The 18,443-nt window shown below is 39.2% G+C and overlaps 1 protein-coding gene across 4 annotated transcripts in view; it reads right to left on the bottom strand.

The window, feature by feature from the left end:
* ANK3 (ankyrin 3) overlaps nt 1–18,443 on the bottom strand; it is a 972,780-nt gene that overhangs the window by 434,290 nt on the left and 520,047 nt on the right. For all 4 annotated transcript variants that reach the window (XM_033941649.1, XM_033941646.1, XM_033941647.1 and 1 more), the window contains exon 3: nt 43–144. In XM_033941649.1, the coding sequence (XP_033797540.1) occupies nt 43–144 (102 nt within the window). The remainder of the gene's footprint in view (nt 1–42; nt 145–18,443) is intronic.

The following is an 18,443-nucleotide window of genomic DNA, read 5'->3' as shown; positions in this document are numbered from 1 at the left end:
TGTGTCTATAAGAGCAGGCAAAACTACAGAACACTATCTTACCTGATTACAAATATTGATGTCCACTCCTGTCTTGAGGTAATCAAGGGCCTTTTCTAAGTTGCCTGCTCGTGCAGCTCTCAAATAACTTGCATTTGTGTCAGACTGCAAAGAATAAAATACAACTGATCAGAGATCCGAAAAATATACACAAGTGGTCATTTGGAATAATATGCAAATATGATATCAAGCAATGCATACAAATAAGCTTAGGGCATGCTGGGAGAAATGTCATCAAAGAAGAAAAAGGAAGAAACCTATGTAAAAGTTAATATTTTATAAAGGCACCATAAGCTCTCAGAAATATCATAATAATACACAAATGGTCCGGCACAAATTTATACCTGTTGCAAAGGAGTAAATGTGTTTGTGTACACACACCCAATTTATAAACCACATGCAATCTGCAAATAAGTATTCACAATCTTGAGATCTTTAAGTCTGTCCCCATATGCCTTATGTAAAAGACCACCAAACATTTTAGTACCCTTTCTCTGGACCGACTCAATCCTGTTTACATCTTTTTGATAGGGTGGTCTTCAGAATTGTACACAATATTCTAAATGAGGTCTCACCAGAGACTTATGCAGGTGATAATATCTGCACCAGATACCACAGTGTCATAGCATAGAATCTGATGAATCACGGATAAAACCTTGAATTGTACTCTATAACCGACTGGCAGCCAGCTTTAGAACAGGTGTAACATGAATAAACCGATGCCCATCACTAAGCAACCTTGCCGCAGGATTCTAAATACGTTGTAATATCTTTAATTTACAATTCACAACCCCCCCAAAAAAGCTTTATAATAATTAAGTTTATAAAGTGCCACACTTTGAAGTATAGTATGAAAATCACTATTCAAAACTAGGGGCTTAAGTCTACTCAATGGTCATAATTGAAAAGATGATAACTGTACAATCTGAGCCACTAGTGCCCCCATAGACAGAAGACAATCTAATAATACTACCCCCAATAATCTCATTTCTTTTTTAATAGGGCCAACAAAATCCCCAAGCTGCACTGATTCAGGCAACTGTTCATCTCCAGAGTCCCCTATAATCATCACTTCAGTTTTGGCCACATTTAAAACTAACTTATTTGCACACATCTAATCGCCAACTTTCCGCATATCCCTCAATCAAGTGCACAGAAATTTCAACTCCCCATGCAGAGAGTACTTTTTCAGAGCTGCTCTCCTAATTCTAAGTCTGGACTTCAGAATAGGAAGCAACATTTTCCTTAACTTGGTCTAAAATTCTAATTACAGGCCAATTTCTTTGATTAATGTAGATGGAAAATTATTAGCTAAATTATTAGCTTTACGTTTGGCCAAGGCTCTCCCTTATATTATTGGTATCCACCAAACAGGGTTTGTTGCTCATAGACATTCTTCAAATAATACTAGATTGGCCTACTATATGCTAAATTTGACAAAAGGAATGGATGATACAGCCTTTTCTGTATCCTTAGATGCAGAGAAGGCTTTTGATTGAGTAAAATGGTCCTTCATGTATCAGGTTATGGTTTGGTTTGGATTTGGTTCGGGATTTATACAGATGATTCAAATCTTGTATAACTCCCCTTCTACCAGATTATATATCAATAATACTTTTTCAGAGTGTTTTTGTTTGGAGAAGGGGGTTAGGCAAGGATGTCCGTTATCTCCTTTGCTATTTGATATTGTTTTGAAACCTTTGTTATTGGCTATTCAACAAGCGGAGGAGATTCAGGGTATTCCTTATGCAGGTCGGGAATATAAAGTCTCTGCATATGCAGATGATATTTTGCTTCATTGGAGAAATCCTGAATCTACCATTCCACATGTACTTGATTTGATTAACAAATTTGGGAAATTCTCTGGTTACAAAATAAACTGGAGTAAATCTGAAGTTCTTCCATTAAATGTACAGGGGCTCATAATCGAAAGAGAAAAATGTCCAAAAACCAGCCTAAGTTGGCACTTGGATGAACATTTCCCAAATACGTCCAAGTGCCGATAATAAAAATGGGTTTTGGACGTATTTCTAAATGACCTAGGCCTTCATAGTGCCGCTGAACAACCAAAGCTAAACGGGGCATTTTGGGAGGAGTGTCGAGGGCGGGAGTTAGGCGGGATGTGGTCCGGCTTAGACTTAGTCATACAGCATGTATAACCAAAAGTTATACAACCCACGATCGATGGAACTTGGACGTTGTGACTTAGACCATGTAAAACATGGTCTAAGTCACAAAAACCCGCCTAAAGTCATCAGATAAGCACTGAAAACACATAACACAGACCCCCCACACATTGATCACTGACCCCCCCCCATAAAAATTTTAATCACACCTTTAAAATTCAGTCTCCAGACCATCATCACCTGGCCGCCTGGCATAGGAAAGCCTAGTCGTCCAGCACAGAGGCCGCTTAAGTTATCTTGGGGGTGGGTTAGGAACTCATGGAGAGGAGGACCCATGCCCATAAGCCCCTGTAATCACTGCATTGATATTGAAACATGTGCACTGCCCTATACACCCCCACAACCCTTTTTTACTGGTATATAAGTGGCTCCTGCAGCCATAAGAACTATTGGGGTGGTAGATAAGTAGGTCTAGGGGATTCTGGAGGTGGTTTGGGGGGCTCACCGTGACCTGTAAGGGAGCTGTACTGAGGAGAAGCTATGGCACTCTTTTTGTGAAGTTCCCAGCAGTGCCCTGTAAGGTACCCCACTATTTAGGTGGCATGTCTGGGTGTTCAGTCCATCACTTTGCAGACCCCTCCCATGTCCAACAGGGCTTGTTCTAGGCGTTTTTGACTTGGATGAAAAGTTGGACGGAAATGTGGTATAACGATGGACGATTTAGCAGCTTGGACGATCAGATCGCCAGGACATATATTTGACGATTTTCAAAACAAAAACAATTTTGGACGTATTTTTCGAAAATGTGTCCTAGGTTGTTTTTTTACTTTGGACGACTTGCGGTTTAGACGCAAATAGACTTAGACATCCCTTTCGATTATGCCCCTCACATTGTGTAAAAGGATTATTTGATGCGTTTCCTTTTATTTTGAAAGAAGATGGTATAAAATATTTAGGGATATGGATAAAAAATACCTTGGAAGAAACAATGAAAATAAATGAAAAATCTTTATTATTAAAGATCACGGAAATGTGTGAGCAATGGAACCTTTTACATTTATCTTGGTGGGGGAGAGTTCAAATGGTCAAAATAATGATTTTGCTGGTAATTTGTTACCAATTGGGTATGTTGCCAGTTTATTTTCAAGGGTCCTTTTACAAAAAGCTAAATGGTATTCTGACAAAATTTATTTGGCTTGGGAAAAATGCAAGAATTGCTTTAGTATCTTTACAAAGACCAATTGCGCAAGGTGGGGTAAATTTTCCCAATTTTTATAGGTATCATCAAGCCTATATAATGCGTCAAGGTACGCATTGGATCCTCCCTGAGCTCTTGGAACACCAGTCAGGCTGGTTATATCTTGAATGGAAAATCTTGTCCCCTATGCGACTATCTTGTCCCTATGCGACTATAAATATCAGAATACCTAGTTATGCTAAGGATAATGTGATTTTATTGGACACATGGAAAACAATTAAATTTATTGATAAATTAACAGATGTTCCTATAATGAAATCTACTTTGCAGTCCTTATGGTTAAACTCCAAAATTCAAATAGGTGGTGCTGGGATCGCTTGGAAGAATTGGATGCAGGCAGGTATTCGGACATTAGATGATGTTATGTCTAATGGAAATCTGCTTGATTTTTCACAGCTGCAACAATCATTTGGAATTTTAAAATCTCAACAATATAGGTGGTTGCAGCTGAAGCAGGCTATTCAGAGTGGGTTCCCTGAATGGAAAACTTTAAAAACTTATTATAGTTTGCAGATCCTTTGCTACCAAACAGATCTAGTAGGAATTCAGGCTGCTCAGTGGTACAAACTGATTTCTGGATTTTTAAATAAAAAACCATAAAATAGTCTTAGAGATATTTGGAATATCGAGATAAAACAGTATATTTCTGTATCTCATTGGCCCGAATTTGGACTTGGAGGTTGAAATGCACAGGGTCAGCATCTATGAGACAAACATGTTTGTTTTTATTGCATAGGATTTTTTTGGACCCCAGTTCATTTAAACAAAATGGGTAGCTCTAAATCTAATAGATGCTGGCATTGTCATATTAATGTAGGGACTTTGGATCATCTGTTGTATTATTGTCCTCTGATGTTTGTATTTTGGAAGTCAATTTGGGGCAAATCAATCTTATTCTCGAATCAAATGTTCCACTAACATATGAGACCATAATTTATGGAACGATATTACATGTTAGACCTACATTAGATAAACATAAAAGTCGTCTTTTTATGATTTTGACAAATATAGCTATTCAATTAATTACAAGTAATTGGAAAAACCATGATAGAATAAATTACACTTTTTGATGGGTGAATGTGTGTACTATATACAGATATGAAAGAATAAACGCAGAATGTAGGGGTATGAGTTCTGCATTTAATAAAGTGTGGAGCCCACTGATTAACTTTGTGAAATTATAATAATGTTTATTTATTTTTTCTTTCTTTGTTTATTTACTTATACACATCCAGGATGAGGGGTTGGGGGAGGCAAATAATCTTGATGGTTACACTTAGGTAATTTAAGTTTATCATTACATAATAGGTCATATGTTATTTTACAAGAAGAATGGAAGAATTTTCAATGATATATATGTTACCTATACAGATAATAATGTAATGTATGTAGTAATTTTTGCTCTTTTATTTGTATTGTATTGTTTTAGTTTGAAAATCAATAAAAATTTACAAAAAATAAAATTCAGTCTTTGCAAAGAATAAGGGGGGCACTCTGGGCTAGATTCCATAGACAGCACCTAGTTGGGTGATGCTAGGTGCTGTAATTGAGGCCACCCAATGATGCCTAACTAAAATCCATGCCTAACCTAAATTAAATCAATTAGCTTACATGGCGTGGTAATGGAAGAGGACGTTTAGGTTACATTTAATCAACAACGAGGAAGCGATTGAAGGATTACACCCTGAGGCAGCTAAAATTTATTTTAGAGAAGAGCAAAACGTAGGCCATCGTCGGTGTACTTCGATTGCTTGGGCTCGGATAAGTAACACTGTCTGCCCCTTTACAGATAATGATATAGCAAGTTTGGATTTTTTGCATTGCACAAGGCTATGAGATTCAGCACCTACGAGGGAGGTTTTTTTTATGCCTATGAAGTTCCCCTTACCTCGTTTATGATTCATCACCCAGTCTCTGTAGGGAGGTGGTGGGTTTCTGAGGCTTTTTCCTCCCTGTGTTTTGGCAGCGGAGTATAATCTGCTTGCAATGCTCTGGATCCAATCTTGATTTTCATTCAGTGACATGGTTAGTGCTACTTTGCAGTGTTACTTTGCATTGTGCTGAGTGCACTTAATCTTGCTTTACTTCGGCTGAGCAGCCTTTATTCATAATAGAAGAGTGTTTTACACATTTATACTGTTTTGTTCTATGTTCTTGAGTGTGTGCTACTAATGGTAATGGACTGCGCCACTGAAGTAAATTGAATAATTAATTACAAAAAATTAAAAATTAGGCACGGAATTTCACACAGTACCTAGTGATGCCTAAGTGGGGGCCTAGTGACACCTACCTGAAAAATACGCATGATTAGGGGTGGAGAATAGGACTTAGGCATCTCTAGACTTCTCAGTTAGGTGCTGGTAAATTAGTCTCAGTAAACCAGGCCTAATATACCTCCAAGACACCTAGCGACAGCTAAACATGCCTAGGCACCACTAGGTCGGATTCTATAAACGGTACCTAGTGGTTGATTGAGGCCGTTTATAGAATAAGGCCCTATGTACTAAGACACTTTGTAATGCATTCTAGGGTGCTAATATACAGTATTCATGGTAGGAGACTGGGGTTGAATTAATAGTTCTTAAATGACTCCCTGTTAATATGTGGGGAAAACAATGAGTTTCTGGGGCTGTCCCTTCAACCTTCTCATCGCCCACTCCATTTTCTGTTTTCCTTAAAATTCTTTGTGATAAAAAGAGTTGGTTATTGCAGTTTTACCCAATTAGATAATATTAGAATGGACTGACATAACAATAGGGCAGTGCCCAAGGGCTCACAGCAATAGGGAGCCCACTCTTCCCTGGTCTCCATTTAGTTTAATCACTTTCATTAGGTGATTAGAAGCCCATGACCCTTATTGCCCTGAGGCCCAGACCACTGTCAGTTTACTGGTCCCTCTTTTCAGTTAGACTGCATTTATTAATCCCACTTTGAAACCTTAATTATTTTCTCTTATTCTTCCCATACACTTATTTTTCCCGTTGAAACTCCACAGAATAGAGACTGTCTCTTATGTGTACCTGAACAGCCCTGAATATGCCCTGAACAGCCCTGAATATACCAGCAGCTTCTGATTTTTGGTTATAAATGAAACACACATACACACACAAAAAAAACCATATCACAGATGAGGCTAAACTGAGCTCTTGTTTTGCTTATTTATATATACAACCCTTCCCCGGAAATTGGCCATCCCATTGGTGAACTTATTCAGATATTCATCTGTATTCCCCCTGATTTACCATGCTTGTGCACAAGTAGTATGAAAAGAGGTACAAAGTCACCAGCAAGGTCCAACCAGCCCCGTTTGTAGTAAGCCTGTAATGTCCTGCTCTTGCTTCTGCTGTCCTCCCTCAACCCCCCCCCCTCGACACCCACACTGCCAAATGATTCTGGGATTCAGAGGAACTGCGATGGAGTGAGATTGGTACACCACCCATAGGTTATGGTATATGGTTCAGAACCACTTGATAAATATGTCAAAAAAAAAAATAAAATAGGAAAAGATGGGGAATAAAGGCTTTCCGATACAGGCTGTTGAAGAATGGAATAAGCTGCCATTTGAGTTTAGGAAAATACCATCGTATTTAGCCTTGAGGAAGACACTGAAAACTTATTTGCTGTCCAGATTTTAAATTTTGATTTTGTGTGTTTTATTTATGCACTTTTATTATTTCATTGTATTATTCACCATCTTGAATGGCAATCTGTTTGCCAATAAGAAGGTATATAAAGTTTTATAAAATAAATAAATATTGACACTGTCTCTCTTCAGACCTCACCATTTATTGGTTAGTATCCATTTCATACCCACCTGTGAAACAGAAAGGTAGCATAGAACCTATTTTTCTCCCTCCTATCCCAGAACCCCTGGCCGTCTGCAACCCTTTTCTCACTCTTTCATCATGAATAGAAAGACCTGTTCTCTGATCTACAGGAGAGAGATTGTTGAACCTAGGCCCAGATTCACTAAGGGCACAGATTGAATCTGATCCGTGAGGGATCCGATCCGTGAACGGAGGGATGATTTACGAATCGCCCTCATGCAAATCACGCCCCCAACCGAGCGCTCGGATCACTCTATAGCGATTCCAACGCATGCGCAGACCATCTGTAGATGGTCTGCGCATGCTTAATGAGCAGCAACCTTTTTTTTTTACTCTTTTAACTTTTTAGCAAGCCCGTTACCACGGGCTCGCACTGTGGGAGAAGGCCAGGGCAGATAGCACAGGAGAGTTGCGGCAGAAGGAAGGCAGCGCTCGGGGCAGAGAGAGCAGGAGAGTCGGGGGCAGAGAGCTAGAAAGTTGGGACAGAAAGAGCAGGAGAGTCGGGACAGAAGCAGGGCGGCGCTCGGGGCAGAGAAAGCAGGAGAAGACAGCAGGAAAGTCGGGTCAGAGAGCAGGAGATGCAGTCGGAAAGCAGTGCATGACTGGTCCCCAGCAGTCGCTTGCTTGCTGATCGGCTAGCCCAGTCGGTGTTGCAGTTTTTGGTTAGTGAATCACTGCCTGCCTACATTTGAATGCCGTTTCCCCTCATTTGTATGCACGGATTGGAGGATGATCTGGACAGAGGTTAGTGAATCGGATCGCAATCCGATCGGTACATGATCGGTTTGCTTAGTGAATCTAGCCCCCAGTCCTGAAGAGCTCATCCCCAGGTCAATCGATGTTCTGAAAGTCAGAAGCATGGGGAGGGCAATGCAGAAGTGGGGATAGTGCTGAGAGTGGGGTGAGAGCACTTGAGTTGTGAGGGGAGTTCTAGAAATATAGTAGGAATATATTGGAAAGGAATGCATGTGCTGCGGCTGGCTCCATGAGTAAAAATTATTTTTAATATTTAATAAAAGACAAAATTAAATAAAAAAATAAAATTAAGCTTTCTTAAATTTGCTCTGTGAAAACACGATATGGGCCTCATTAGGAAGTGAAATATTCATTTTAGAAGCAAAGCAGAACAGGAAACCAGGTCCAGAGGATAAGTCTGGCAACAGAAAACACATGTATTCGTAGTAGTAGATTGATCACTGCCCAATATGAATAATGCAAAGTTGTTGTGACTGCTATTCTGTGAATGCTGTCCAGAGGAAAGGACACAGAATAAGTCATGATTGGAATGAGTGTCTCTTTCAGCTGAACACCAAACTAAACTAAACTAAGCCTTAGTTTTATATACCGCATCATCTCCACGGAAGTGGAGCTCGGCACGGTTTACAAAGCTTAAAAATATAAGAAGAGAGGAGAATGATTTATAAGAGTATATGAGTGGGAGGAATATAAACAGGAGAAGAAATGATCTTATGTTGGAAAAAAAATGATTATATGTTAGAAAAGAGCCAGGTTTTCAATTGTTTGCGGAATAATTGGAGGGAGCCCAGGTTCCGCAGCGGGATAGTGAGATCGTTCCAAAGGCCTGTGATTTTGGAGACGAGGGACTTTCCCAGTTTGCCCGCGTGGAGAATACCATGCAGAGAGGGGAAGGATAGTTTATGTCTGTGGGCAGATCTGGTGGTAGCAGGCCTTGAGGAGTTAAAAGATAGTGGGATTAGGGGCGGAAGGATGCCGTGAATGATCTTGAAAGCCAAACAGGAGCATTTGAAACACTCTAACCTTGCAAGTGAGTAGTACCTCATAGCCTTCTGTTCAAGTAAGATATGCTTTGTTTTCTGCTTTTAATATTCTGCTTAATGTGTTGGAGAATATGCAAAGGATAGTCGGGGCAGATGTTTTTGGCGTATTGTCCTTAGGACACGCTGACATCAGCTCAAGCATCCTCAGTGTGTAGTAGGTGTGTTTTTCTATAAAAGATAGATGTCAAGTTACTTGACACATCTGATGAGGCCTAATGAGGCTTATGCAAGGGAAAATGAGGCAGCTAACACATTCCATGGCTCAGAGTAAGGTGAACCTGAAATGTTTCATTAGAAGCTCATTTTCATCCTATTTTCCCTCTATTGCAGAGTCTGTTCTAGATATGAATGGCAAATATTTCTATTTTCCAGTCTAGCCAAACAGCTAATTGCTTCGGTCTCCTTTCTAGCAGTAAAATTAATAAACTAATCAACATGTATTATATTTACACACACACGCACACAGCTAACCATAAGCATTCACACATAGCTTTTGTTTCAGTTCTTCTGCAGAGAATAGCACAAGCACAACAAAGTCAGTTGTGTACACAGTTGTGAAGCTTTATTGCCTGAATATGGCTGCAGCAGTTCCATATGAAATGTGAGCTACGCCTGACCTTACTAGAGATTATACAGCAATCAGAGAAAGATGATAATGGTAGATTTGAGTGTCAGGTGCAAACTACTGATTGCAAACCAAGGGGTCAGTGCAATAAAGTATGTTAGGTTTTGCACACTGGTTTGTTTGGCTTTAGCACATAATTTTGAGGGCACCTATGTAAAAAGCACAAGCTAACTGGGAGCATAGCCAAGCACACACACCAGCACACAGTAAGTTTAAAGTCATGATTTGTGAGGCTACTGGCAATTTCAGCACAGATTCTCAGGGGTGCACACAAAATGCTGGGATTTTAACACCAGGTCTGAGGTATAAAAGGCTATTTCAGAACTTCTCCAGCAGGGTCTGAGAGGATATTATGCTTATTTCTTCCCTTTATTGATACCATATGGATCCAAAACTTTTTTTTTACGACCGCCAACACAAAAGAAAATCCAACGAGGTCTGCAGTATATCAAGCAGCAAGCAAAAGACAAAACACAAACTGCAGACTATGTACAGGATGCAGGCAATGTTTATTATACCAAAAAAGAAATGCAGTGAATATACAACCTTATTACCAACCTAGGGACCCGACACGGTCCGTGTTTCAGACAACACGCCTTCCTCAGGGGTCCATGGTAAATAAGGTATAGGACAAACTGCAATAAAAATTATCAAACAAATGCCTTCCTGAACCAAAGCCTTGCAGGAGTGTAATCAAAATCTGCCTTCAGAATGAGGCTTGGAATGCACTGAGAGAGGCAACTGGAGTACCAGAATGAGGCTTGGAATACCCAGTGAGGAACAGCTGGAACATCAGATTGAGACTTGGAACACTCATTGGTTGAATATTGAATACTATCCAAAATACCATGGGAAGAGGAGTTGGGAGGAAAAGTCTATAGTCTGTTATTGAGAAAGACACGGGGAAAGCCACTCTATGCCCAGGATGTCCATGCTGTTTGCCCTGGATCAGTAGCATGGAATGTTGCTACTCTTTGGGTTTTGGCCAGATACTAGTGACCTGGATTGGCCACCGTGAGGATGGGCTATCGGGCTTGATGGACCATTGGTCTGACCCAGTAAGGCTATTCTTATGTTCTTGTGAGTAAATAAATAATAGCATCGATTCCTGTGGGTACGGGTGGGGATGGAGATAAATTGTGGGGATGGGTGAATATGGGTTAGATTCCATTGCAACTCTATTTGGAACAGGTCTAAATGTGTTCACAAGTATTTTTCCCCATTTTAGGGCTGGTTCTAGGTACCCATATTGCCTTTATAAAATAGATGAATTTCTGTATTTCTCACACAGATATCATAGTATCAGGTTCAGAATGCTTGCCACACGAAGAATTTATTCTTGGCAAAGGTAAGGCAGCACCACAGTCTGTCTTATCACACTATTATAAAACTTCAGCTTTGTGCAACTGTGTTGCCAGTAGAGATGGTGGAGCTAATATTACATAAATTTTCAGCTTGATTCATCCCAGTTCTACACAGACAGTAAATCAGTACAAATAATCCAGAAGCAAAAGAATTGCACACATCAGGACATCAAACCATCATCATTGTACATCAGCTGGCTAGAATCCCACAAATTATGCTATAAAATCAATTTCACGACTTCTACAATCATAAACTTCCAGCTTTGTTTATAACAAAAAGATTGTTTACCAAACCTTAAATTGATTAGGGGTGGTAAAGATCCTCAGAGGGTTACACTACCCCTGTGGTTCACGTAAAATGAATCACTGAACCCAATCTTCATTGGATCAAATCTTGATTAATTATTTTGTTTAAATCTACTATTTCATTAGTATATATATAGTTTTTTATTTTGTAGTATATCTTTTTCTTAAAGTACTTAGCTTAAGTGGCTTTATACATGCCCATGTTTCAGATTACTTTCGTCAGGGTTGAGGCTCCCGATTTAAATCAACTTAGTTGAATGCACATCTTGGAACTGTGCCTACATTTCAGCACCATATATCGAATTTGGGGTTAATTTTGTAGCTGGGGAGAGCAATGTATCACTGCCGAGTTTGTTGCTTTCTGGTTCTCAGTGGCTCCTGTCGGAATAGAAGATGCCATGGGATTACTGCAGGAGTGTAATCAAAATCTGCCTTCAGAATGAGGCTTGGAATGCAGCTCAACCAATCCAAATAATCTGGCTAACAGGACCTTAATTTCTCTTGAAGCATAATGATGCCACCAGGTTTCAGATGCTCCTTTAACCCTTTCAGGACCATAAGGATCGTAGGCCAATTTTTGTGGTTTTGACGACATTTTTATGGTAAAAAGGGCTTGCAGATGCCAAAAAATTGATTTTTTTTTGTGAAATATCATTATTTTTATTTAAAAAATCACACTTCTGGCTTATGGACAGTGTGGCAAGTGAATCTTCTCGTCAATCTGGCAACGACGCTAATGAATGAATGTTGGAACCAGTTTGTTTACATAAAGGCAGTATCATATGGAATCCGTACATATCAAATTTAGAACCGTAGACCATCCCAATCAAAATTTATAGGATTTTAAAGTTATGGGACAAATATGTCCCTTGGTCCTGAAAGGGTTAAGCTTGTGGATCCTGAATCAGATGTAGAAATTTGTCCACAAGTAACTTTTCTCGCTACTAGGGACACAGCATCTCAATTGTTTCTGGAAATTGACAACTATCATGGAGGCTATAGCTCACCTCATCCACATTGCACATTCTTGACTTGGCAGCTAATAGTGTAGCAGATATTTGTCATGGCTGGTGTCTTTCTGCAAAGCCACAAATAGTTGGTAAATTGGCAGAAGCAGAAGGAACTTTCTATGTGTGTAGTTAAAAGCATATGCATCAATATGTTAGATATCTTTAAGCTTCAGTCTGGCTCAGTGGCAGTTCTCTCTCCTGCCATGCAGAATACCTAGGTTTACTTCATAAACCTGGTGTTCTATTTTCCAAGCTGACCGGGGCTGGGGATGTTGTTGCATCTTCACTGAATATTCACATTTGCTGGCAGTACTCAAGCTGTACTCATGTCAAGTAAAGGCCAATTGAATTTTGGTTTTGGGTTTGGCACCAAAACAGCTGATATCCATATTCAGAATTGTTTTGGTTTCGGCTGACAATGCCTGTACATTTTCAGCTGAAAAATTAAATTTATTCTCATGCATATTGCACACTCTCATACCTACAGCTTGTGTTTCCTGCCAACAGCTTGGCACCCTCTTCTCCTCCCTGAACAAAGGTAACGCTGCCACCCCTCCTCTTTCTCTTAAACAAAGATAGCTCCCTAGGCCTAACTTTTGGTCCCGGGTGGTCTAGTGGCTATCCAAGGCAGGAAAGATCCCCATTCGCTCCTCCCCCTGCCATCTCTATCATCAAAACGGCTGCTCATAAGACTGCTACTGAAGGACCTGGCAGCCATGTGGACGGTAAGGACGTCAGGGGCAGGAGTGATTAGGGATTGCTCCTTCCCCAACTAGCTACTAGACCACGAGGGACTTAAACGTAGGCCGGGGGGAAAGGTTATATGTACTCTGGGAAGAGGAAGGAGCGGCAATGGCACTATGGTTATTCAGGGGTGAGAGAAGGGGCAGGGGTAGTGGCAATACCTTTGTTCAGAGGGAGGGGGAGCAATTATACCTTTGTTTGGTTGGGAGGGATGGAGGAGGAGGGAGAGGAAGGAGGCTGCTATGGTTTGCGGATGGGACACGTTTCAATTTCAGCTTTGGCTGAAACAAAGTAGCAAATTTTGGCTGCAGATTTAATTTTGGCAGTTTCAGTTGGCCACTAATATCAGAGAGCCAAGGAAAGTTGATGCAATGGCTTATCCAGTTGTGTGTGTTTGCGAGGTGGGGGTAATCATACAGTTAGACAGTTGCAAGTGTAGAAATCCTAGGATTCTGCTCCATACAGGTGCACAGAGACTTCTAATAGCTTGACTAGAGTACTGGACGTTGCCATCTGCATACCCTCCACAGCTTCTGGAACAAGGGGCTGACTCTCCTAACCCATGTCAGTGGTAGGAGGAGACAACCCTTGGATGGGTACCATGTTGGTATAAATACCCAGCCTGATTTCAATGTCTTTGTTTTTGGTTCCTGCTTCCTTGACCATTGCACCATTAAGCAAGACCAGCCTGTGCACTTGCAGAGAAGAACAGTGGGGAGCTCACAACCTCTTCCTTCAGAGAAGAAGGGAAGAGTTGCTGAAACACCAAGCCTAAAAAGCAGGAAAGAGCAAGAATGATCCTGGGATCTAACAAAACAGAGACTGGCAGAGAAGCTTCCAGAGAGAGTAAAGCTGTAAAGGAACTTTCCCTCTATCAAGAGAGAGGTGTCTACAACTATTTTTCTACCTCTGCTTGCAAGTGTTGTATCAGAAAGCTTTTGACAAAGATCCTCATGAGAGGCTCCTGAGAAAATGAAAAAGTCATGGGATAGGAGGCAAAATTCAGTTGTGGATTAGGAAGTGGCTATTGGATAGAATGGACATTTTTCTCAATGGAGGAGAGTAAACAGTGGAGTGCCACAGGGATCTGTACTGGGTCCGGTGCTATTTAACTTATTTATAAATGATCTGGAAATCGGAACGACGAGTGAGGTGATTAAATTTGCAGATGAAACACATTACAGGCAGATCTTAGGAAACTGGAAGACTGGGCGTCCAAGTGGCAGATGAAATTTAATGTGGACAAATGCAAAGTGATGCATATTGGGAAGAATAACCCAAATCACAGTTACCAAATGCTAGGGTCCACCTTGGGGGTTGGTGCCCAAGAAAGGGATCTGGGTGTCATTCTAGACAATACGATGAAATCTTTTGCTCAATGTGCAGCGGCGGCCAAAAAAGCAAACAAGATGCTAGGAATTATTAAAAAAGGGATGGTTAACAAGACTAAAGATATTATAATGCTTCTGTATCGCTCCATGGTGCAACCTCAAATGGAGTATTGCGTTTAATTCTTTTTTTTAAAAATAAATCTTTATTGATTTTCTAAGTAGATAAAAAGTGCAAACAGTATACATTCACAGAATTCAAAAAACAGCACTTACATATTTGCAAATTACTAAAACAAATTACCCAGACCCTCTCTCCCTCCCTCCCTCCCTCCCTGGATGTGTGTGTAAAGAAAACTTAATCTAATGAATTACTAATCATGAATTTGTTTAACAAAGAACTCTAATAGACTCCAAATTTCTTTAAAGTTTTTACTTTTTCCAGATTGTTCAGCTAACATTCTTTCATAACGATACTATAAGCGAAGTGTTTCCCACCAAAAGATAAAATTTAAACGGTCCCAATTTTTCCAATTTCTAGTGGTCAATTGAATGGCCACCCCAGTCATTATAAAAAGAAGTCTACTTTTATGTTTATCAATTGGATTATTAGATGTTAACAATGTCCTAAATAGAATTACATCATATGATAACGGAATATTCACTCCTAGAACAAAATTAATTTTTCCCCAAATTGACTTCCAGAAGTTAAGTATCAACAGACAATAAAATACAAGGTGGTCCAATGTCCCAATTTCAAGATGACAGTGCCAGCATCTATTAGATTTTGTACTATCCATTTTTTGCAATCGAACTGGAGTCCAAAATTTTCTATATAACAGAAAAAATAAAGTTTGCCTCATAGATGCTGAAGTTGTACAACTCATTCGTCGGGTCCAAATCCATGACCATTGAATAACAAAAATATTCTGCTGTGTTTCTATGCTCTAAATATCACTTACGCTTGCTTTTGGTGTTTTTGAAAGATATTCACATATTAATTTATACCTTTTGGTAGCCTGATGACCCTGAAAATCTACTAAGAAACATATGGCTGGCAGACTGTGTTGACTTACCAAAGTACGCCATTCAGAATGGCTTGTTTTAATTGCATCCACTTAAAACCTTGAGTTTTTGAAATATTAAATGATTGTTGTAATTGAATTAAAGAGGCCAAATTATCATCCATAATGACTTCATTTAAGATTTGAATCCCTGCTTTTAGCCAATGTTTCCAAAGGATCTTTGAGCTGTCTATCATAATTTTGGAGCTTAACCATAGAGACTGGCATTTTGTTTTCTGTTTCAGGATTGGAGTTAAACGATCAATATATTTCAACGTAGTCCAGGTTGAATGAAAAATAATATTGTCCTTATAAATTCTAGGAAGCCTGATACTCAAGATATGTTTTAAATGAAGTCCTCAAACCACATGCCGATCAGAGCATGTGGTTTATTTAATTAAATGTCCTTGCCAGAAAATTTACATTGGAAAAACAATTAGACCATTTAACATACGAATGATAGAACATAAATTTTGCTTACATCTACAGAGGAAAGAAGCGCCCTTAGTGGCAAATTGTTTACAACATAATCATACCTTTGAATAGCTACAATGTATGATTATAGATAGGATTCCAGAATCAGTACGAGGTGGGAATAGGGGAAAAAAATTATTACAAACAGAACAAAAGTGGATAGATCGGTTGCATAGTATACAACCATATGGTTTAAACATTACCATAAATTGGCAGATATTTTTCTAACTAATATCCGTGAAAGAACAAAAAGGACCAGGTAGATCAAAAAGCAAGAGGGAATACAAAATGAAAGAAAAAGGGCCTTCGTAACGAGGGCAGTCTTACATGATAATAGAGATTTGGGATTTAAAGCACACATACATATGTGCAATAATTACGAGCCTTGTTTGAGTAATGAGGCACATTAAACAGTCAGACTTCTAGGCAAATTCATTTAAGAATTTACCTTCAATTATTGACTTCCGTAATAAGACCGGAAATAAAAAAGATAGGCTATGAAGTAAATTACCTTTAAAAAGGAGAATGCAGAAGGCACATCCGTTTGTGACTTCAACGGTGTTAATAACGGTAAAAACACCAAAAAACAGGGTAAGCTTTTTCTAGTTGATTTTAAGCTTATTTTTAGATTGCTAAGTTAAAAATAAAAAATAAAAAAGAGAAGTTTCACAATCGTAGAAAGTTAATAAGTAGTCACTTTGGATAAGTTGAAATAAGGAAAGTTATTAAGTTTATAGTAAGATGTAAATCTGGAGGAGGGTCACCTAGCAGTTCTCTAAAAATGCTGAATTGTAACGTTAAAGATAAAGTAGAGGGCAACATAAGTATGTGAGTGATACAATTATGGTTTTTATATTTGTAGTGACCATCATCGTTAAATCTTAATTTACATGAAGAAGCTCTAGCCAAGGTTGGCAAAGCGAAACGGAGTTCCTCCGTCATAACAGTAACCATGGATAGACGATGAGGAAGTCACGCTTAAGTTAAGTAATTGATAAAACCCACATTACGGATGTATAATAACATCAGCTCTATACATATTTATTTATTCATAAGAAAAATAAGTTAAAATAAGATAAAATCACAAAGATAAAACAATAAATAATATTGAAAATTGAATTAATAGACAAATTGGATCAATGATAGCACTGCACAACAAAGTTTTTGCTTCCTGAACACTGCTGGGTGTTTCTTATAGAATTTTGGGTGCTGATCATGAATATTACATCAAAAATTACCCATCACGTACCATTTCAGAGAAATCTTCAATTTTGTCGTGATTTTTTCTTATATTTGGATGCAAACAATTTTTTCTCCCATAAGTGTCTTATCAACAACGGTTTGTGCCGCCTGGGTATGTCCATGCATAAAATCTAGCCAGGTTGGAAGCTGTTTTATGGAAGATGACATCCTGGGCATGTCTGGGCAGGTCTGAACGAGCTTGCGCTGTCTCACCATGCTATAATGGTGGCTTCCATACACCGATCCTGCTCATTTGGTTAATATAGATAGTCCGTGTGTGTATATAGTATCAGTATAGTAAAGTATAGTAGTATAGTAGCTGTAGCAATATAACAGTAAGTAAGCTTGATGCTATAGACGTTTTGGTGTCGGGCAATATGTCTCGTCGGTGTCGTAACAGCCGCGACACATTCTGCTATATCTGTGGGGAATATACACTTACGCCTCAGAGACGTTCGATGACTGCCCTTGTAAAGAAAGCCTATCATCTGTATTTTGGCTGCAAAATAGGTGATCAAGACAAGCAATGGGCGCCTCACATTTGCTGTGCGACATGTGCTGTTAGTCTAAGAGCCTGGCTCAGAGGTACTCGAAAGACGATGCCATTTGCTGTTCCGATGATATGGCGAGAACAGAAAGACCATGTGACGGACTGTTATTTCTGTTTGACTAATGTGTCTGGTTTCTCTGCCAAAAACAAGAAGTCAATTGAATATCCTAATCTGCCTTCAGCAATGAGACCCATGCCACATGATGACAGTCTTCCAGTTCCGAAACCACCAGAGGATTGGACCTTAGACGAACCAGATGAAGAAACTGCAGTGCAGGGTTCTAACAGTGACATTGACCCGGATTTTGAACCATCCTCATCAGGCGATCCACATCTGATAACACAGTCCGAATTGAACGATTTGGTCAGAGATTTGGGTCTGTCAAAAGCAAAAGTTTCCAAGTTTCCAAGTTTAATATATATTTGATTGATCGCTTTATCAATTTCAAAGCGATTAACACAAGTTTAAAATTACAGTATATAAGATTTACAAAAAAACAAACAAACACGACAGAACAATATCATTACAGGACAAATCGGAAACATTAGGATAAGTAGGGGGAGAAATTACAATATATTTGAGCAGAATAAAAAACAAATAAGGGAAAACACATATAGGTGGGATAAAAGGGGAAAAGATTAAAAAAAATTTATTCTAGCATAAAATGAATCGATTCTGAAACTTGT

Source organism: Geotrypetes seraphini, chromosome 4 (genome assembly GCF_902459505.1).
Source record: "Geotrypetes seraphini chromosome 4, aGeoSer1.1, whole genome shotgun sequence".
Classification (NCBI taxonomy): domain Eukaryota; kingdom Metazoa; phylum Chordata; class Amphibia; order Gymnophiona; family Dermophiidae; genus Geotrypetes; species Geotrypetes seraphini.
The sequence above is the reverse complement of the archived record's forward strand: the minus strand, read 5'-3'. Positions and strand labels throughout refer to the sequence as shown.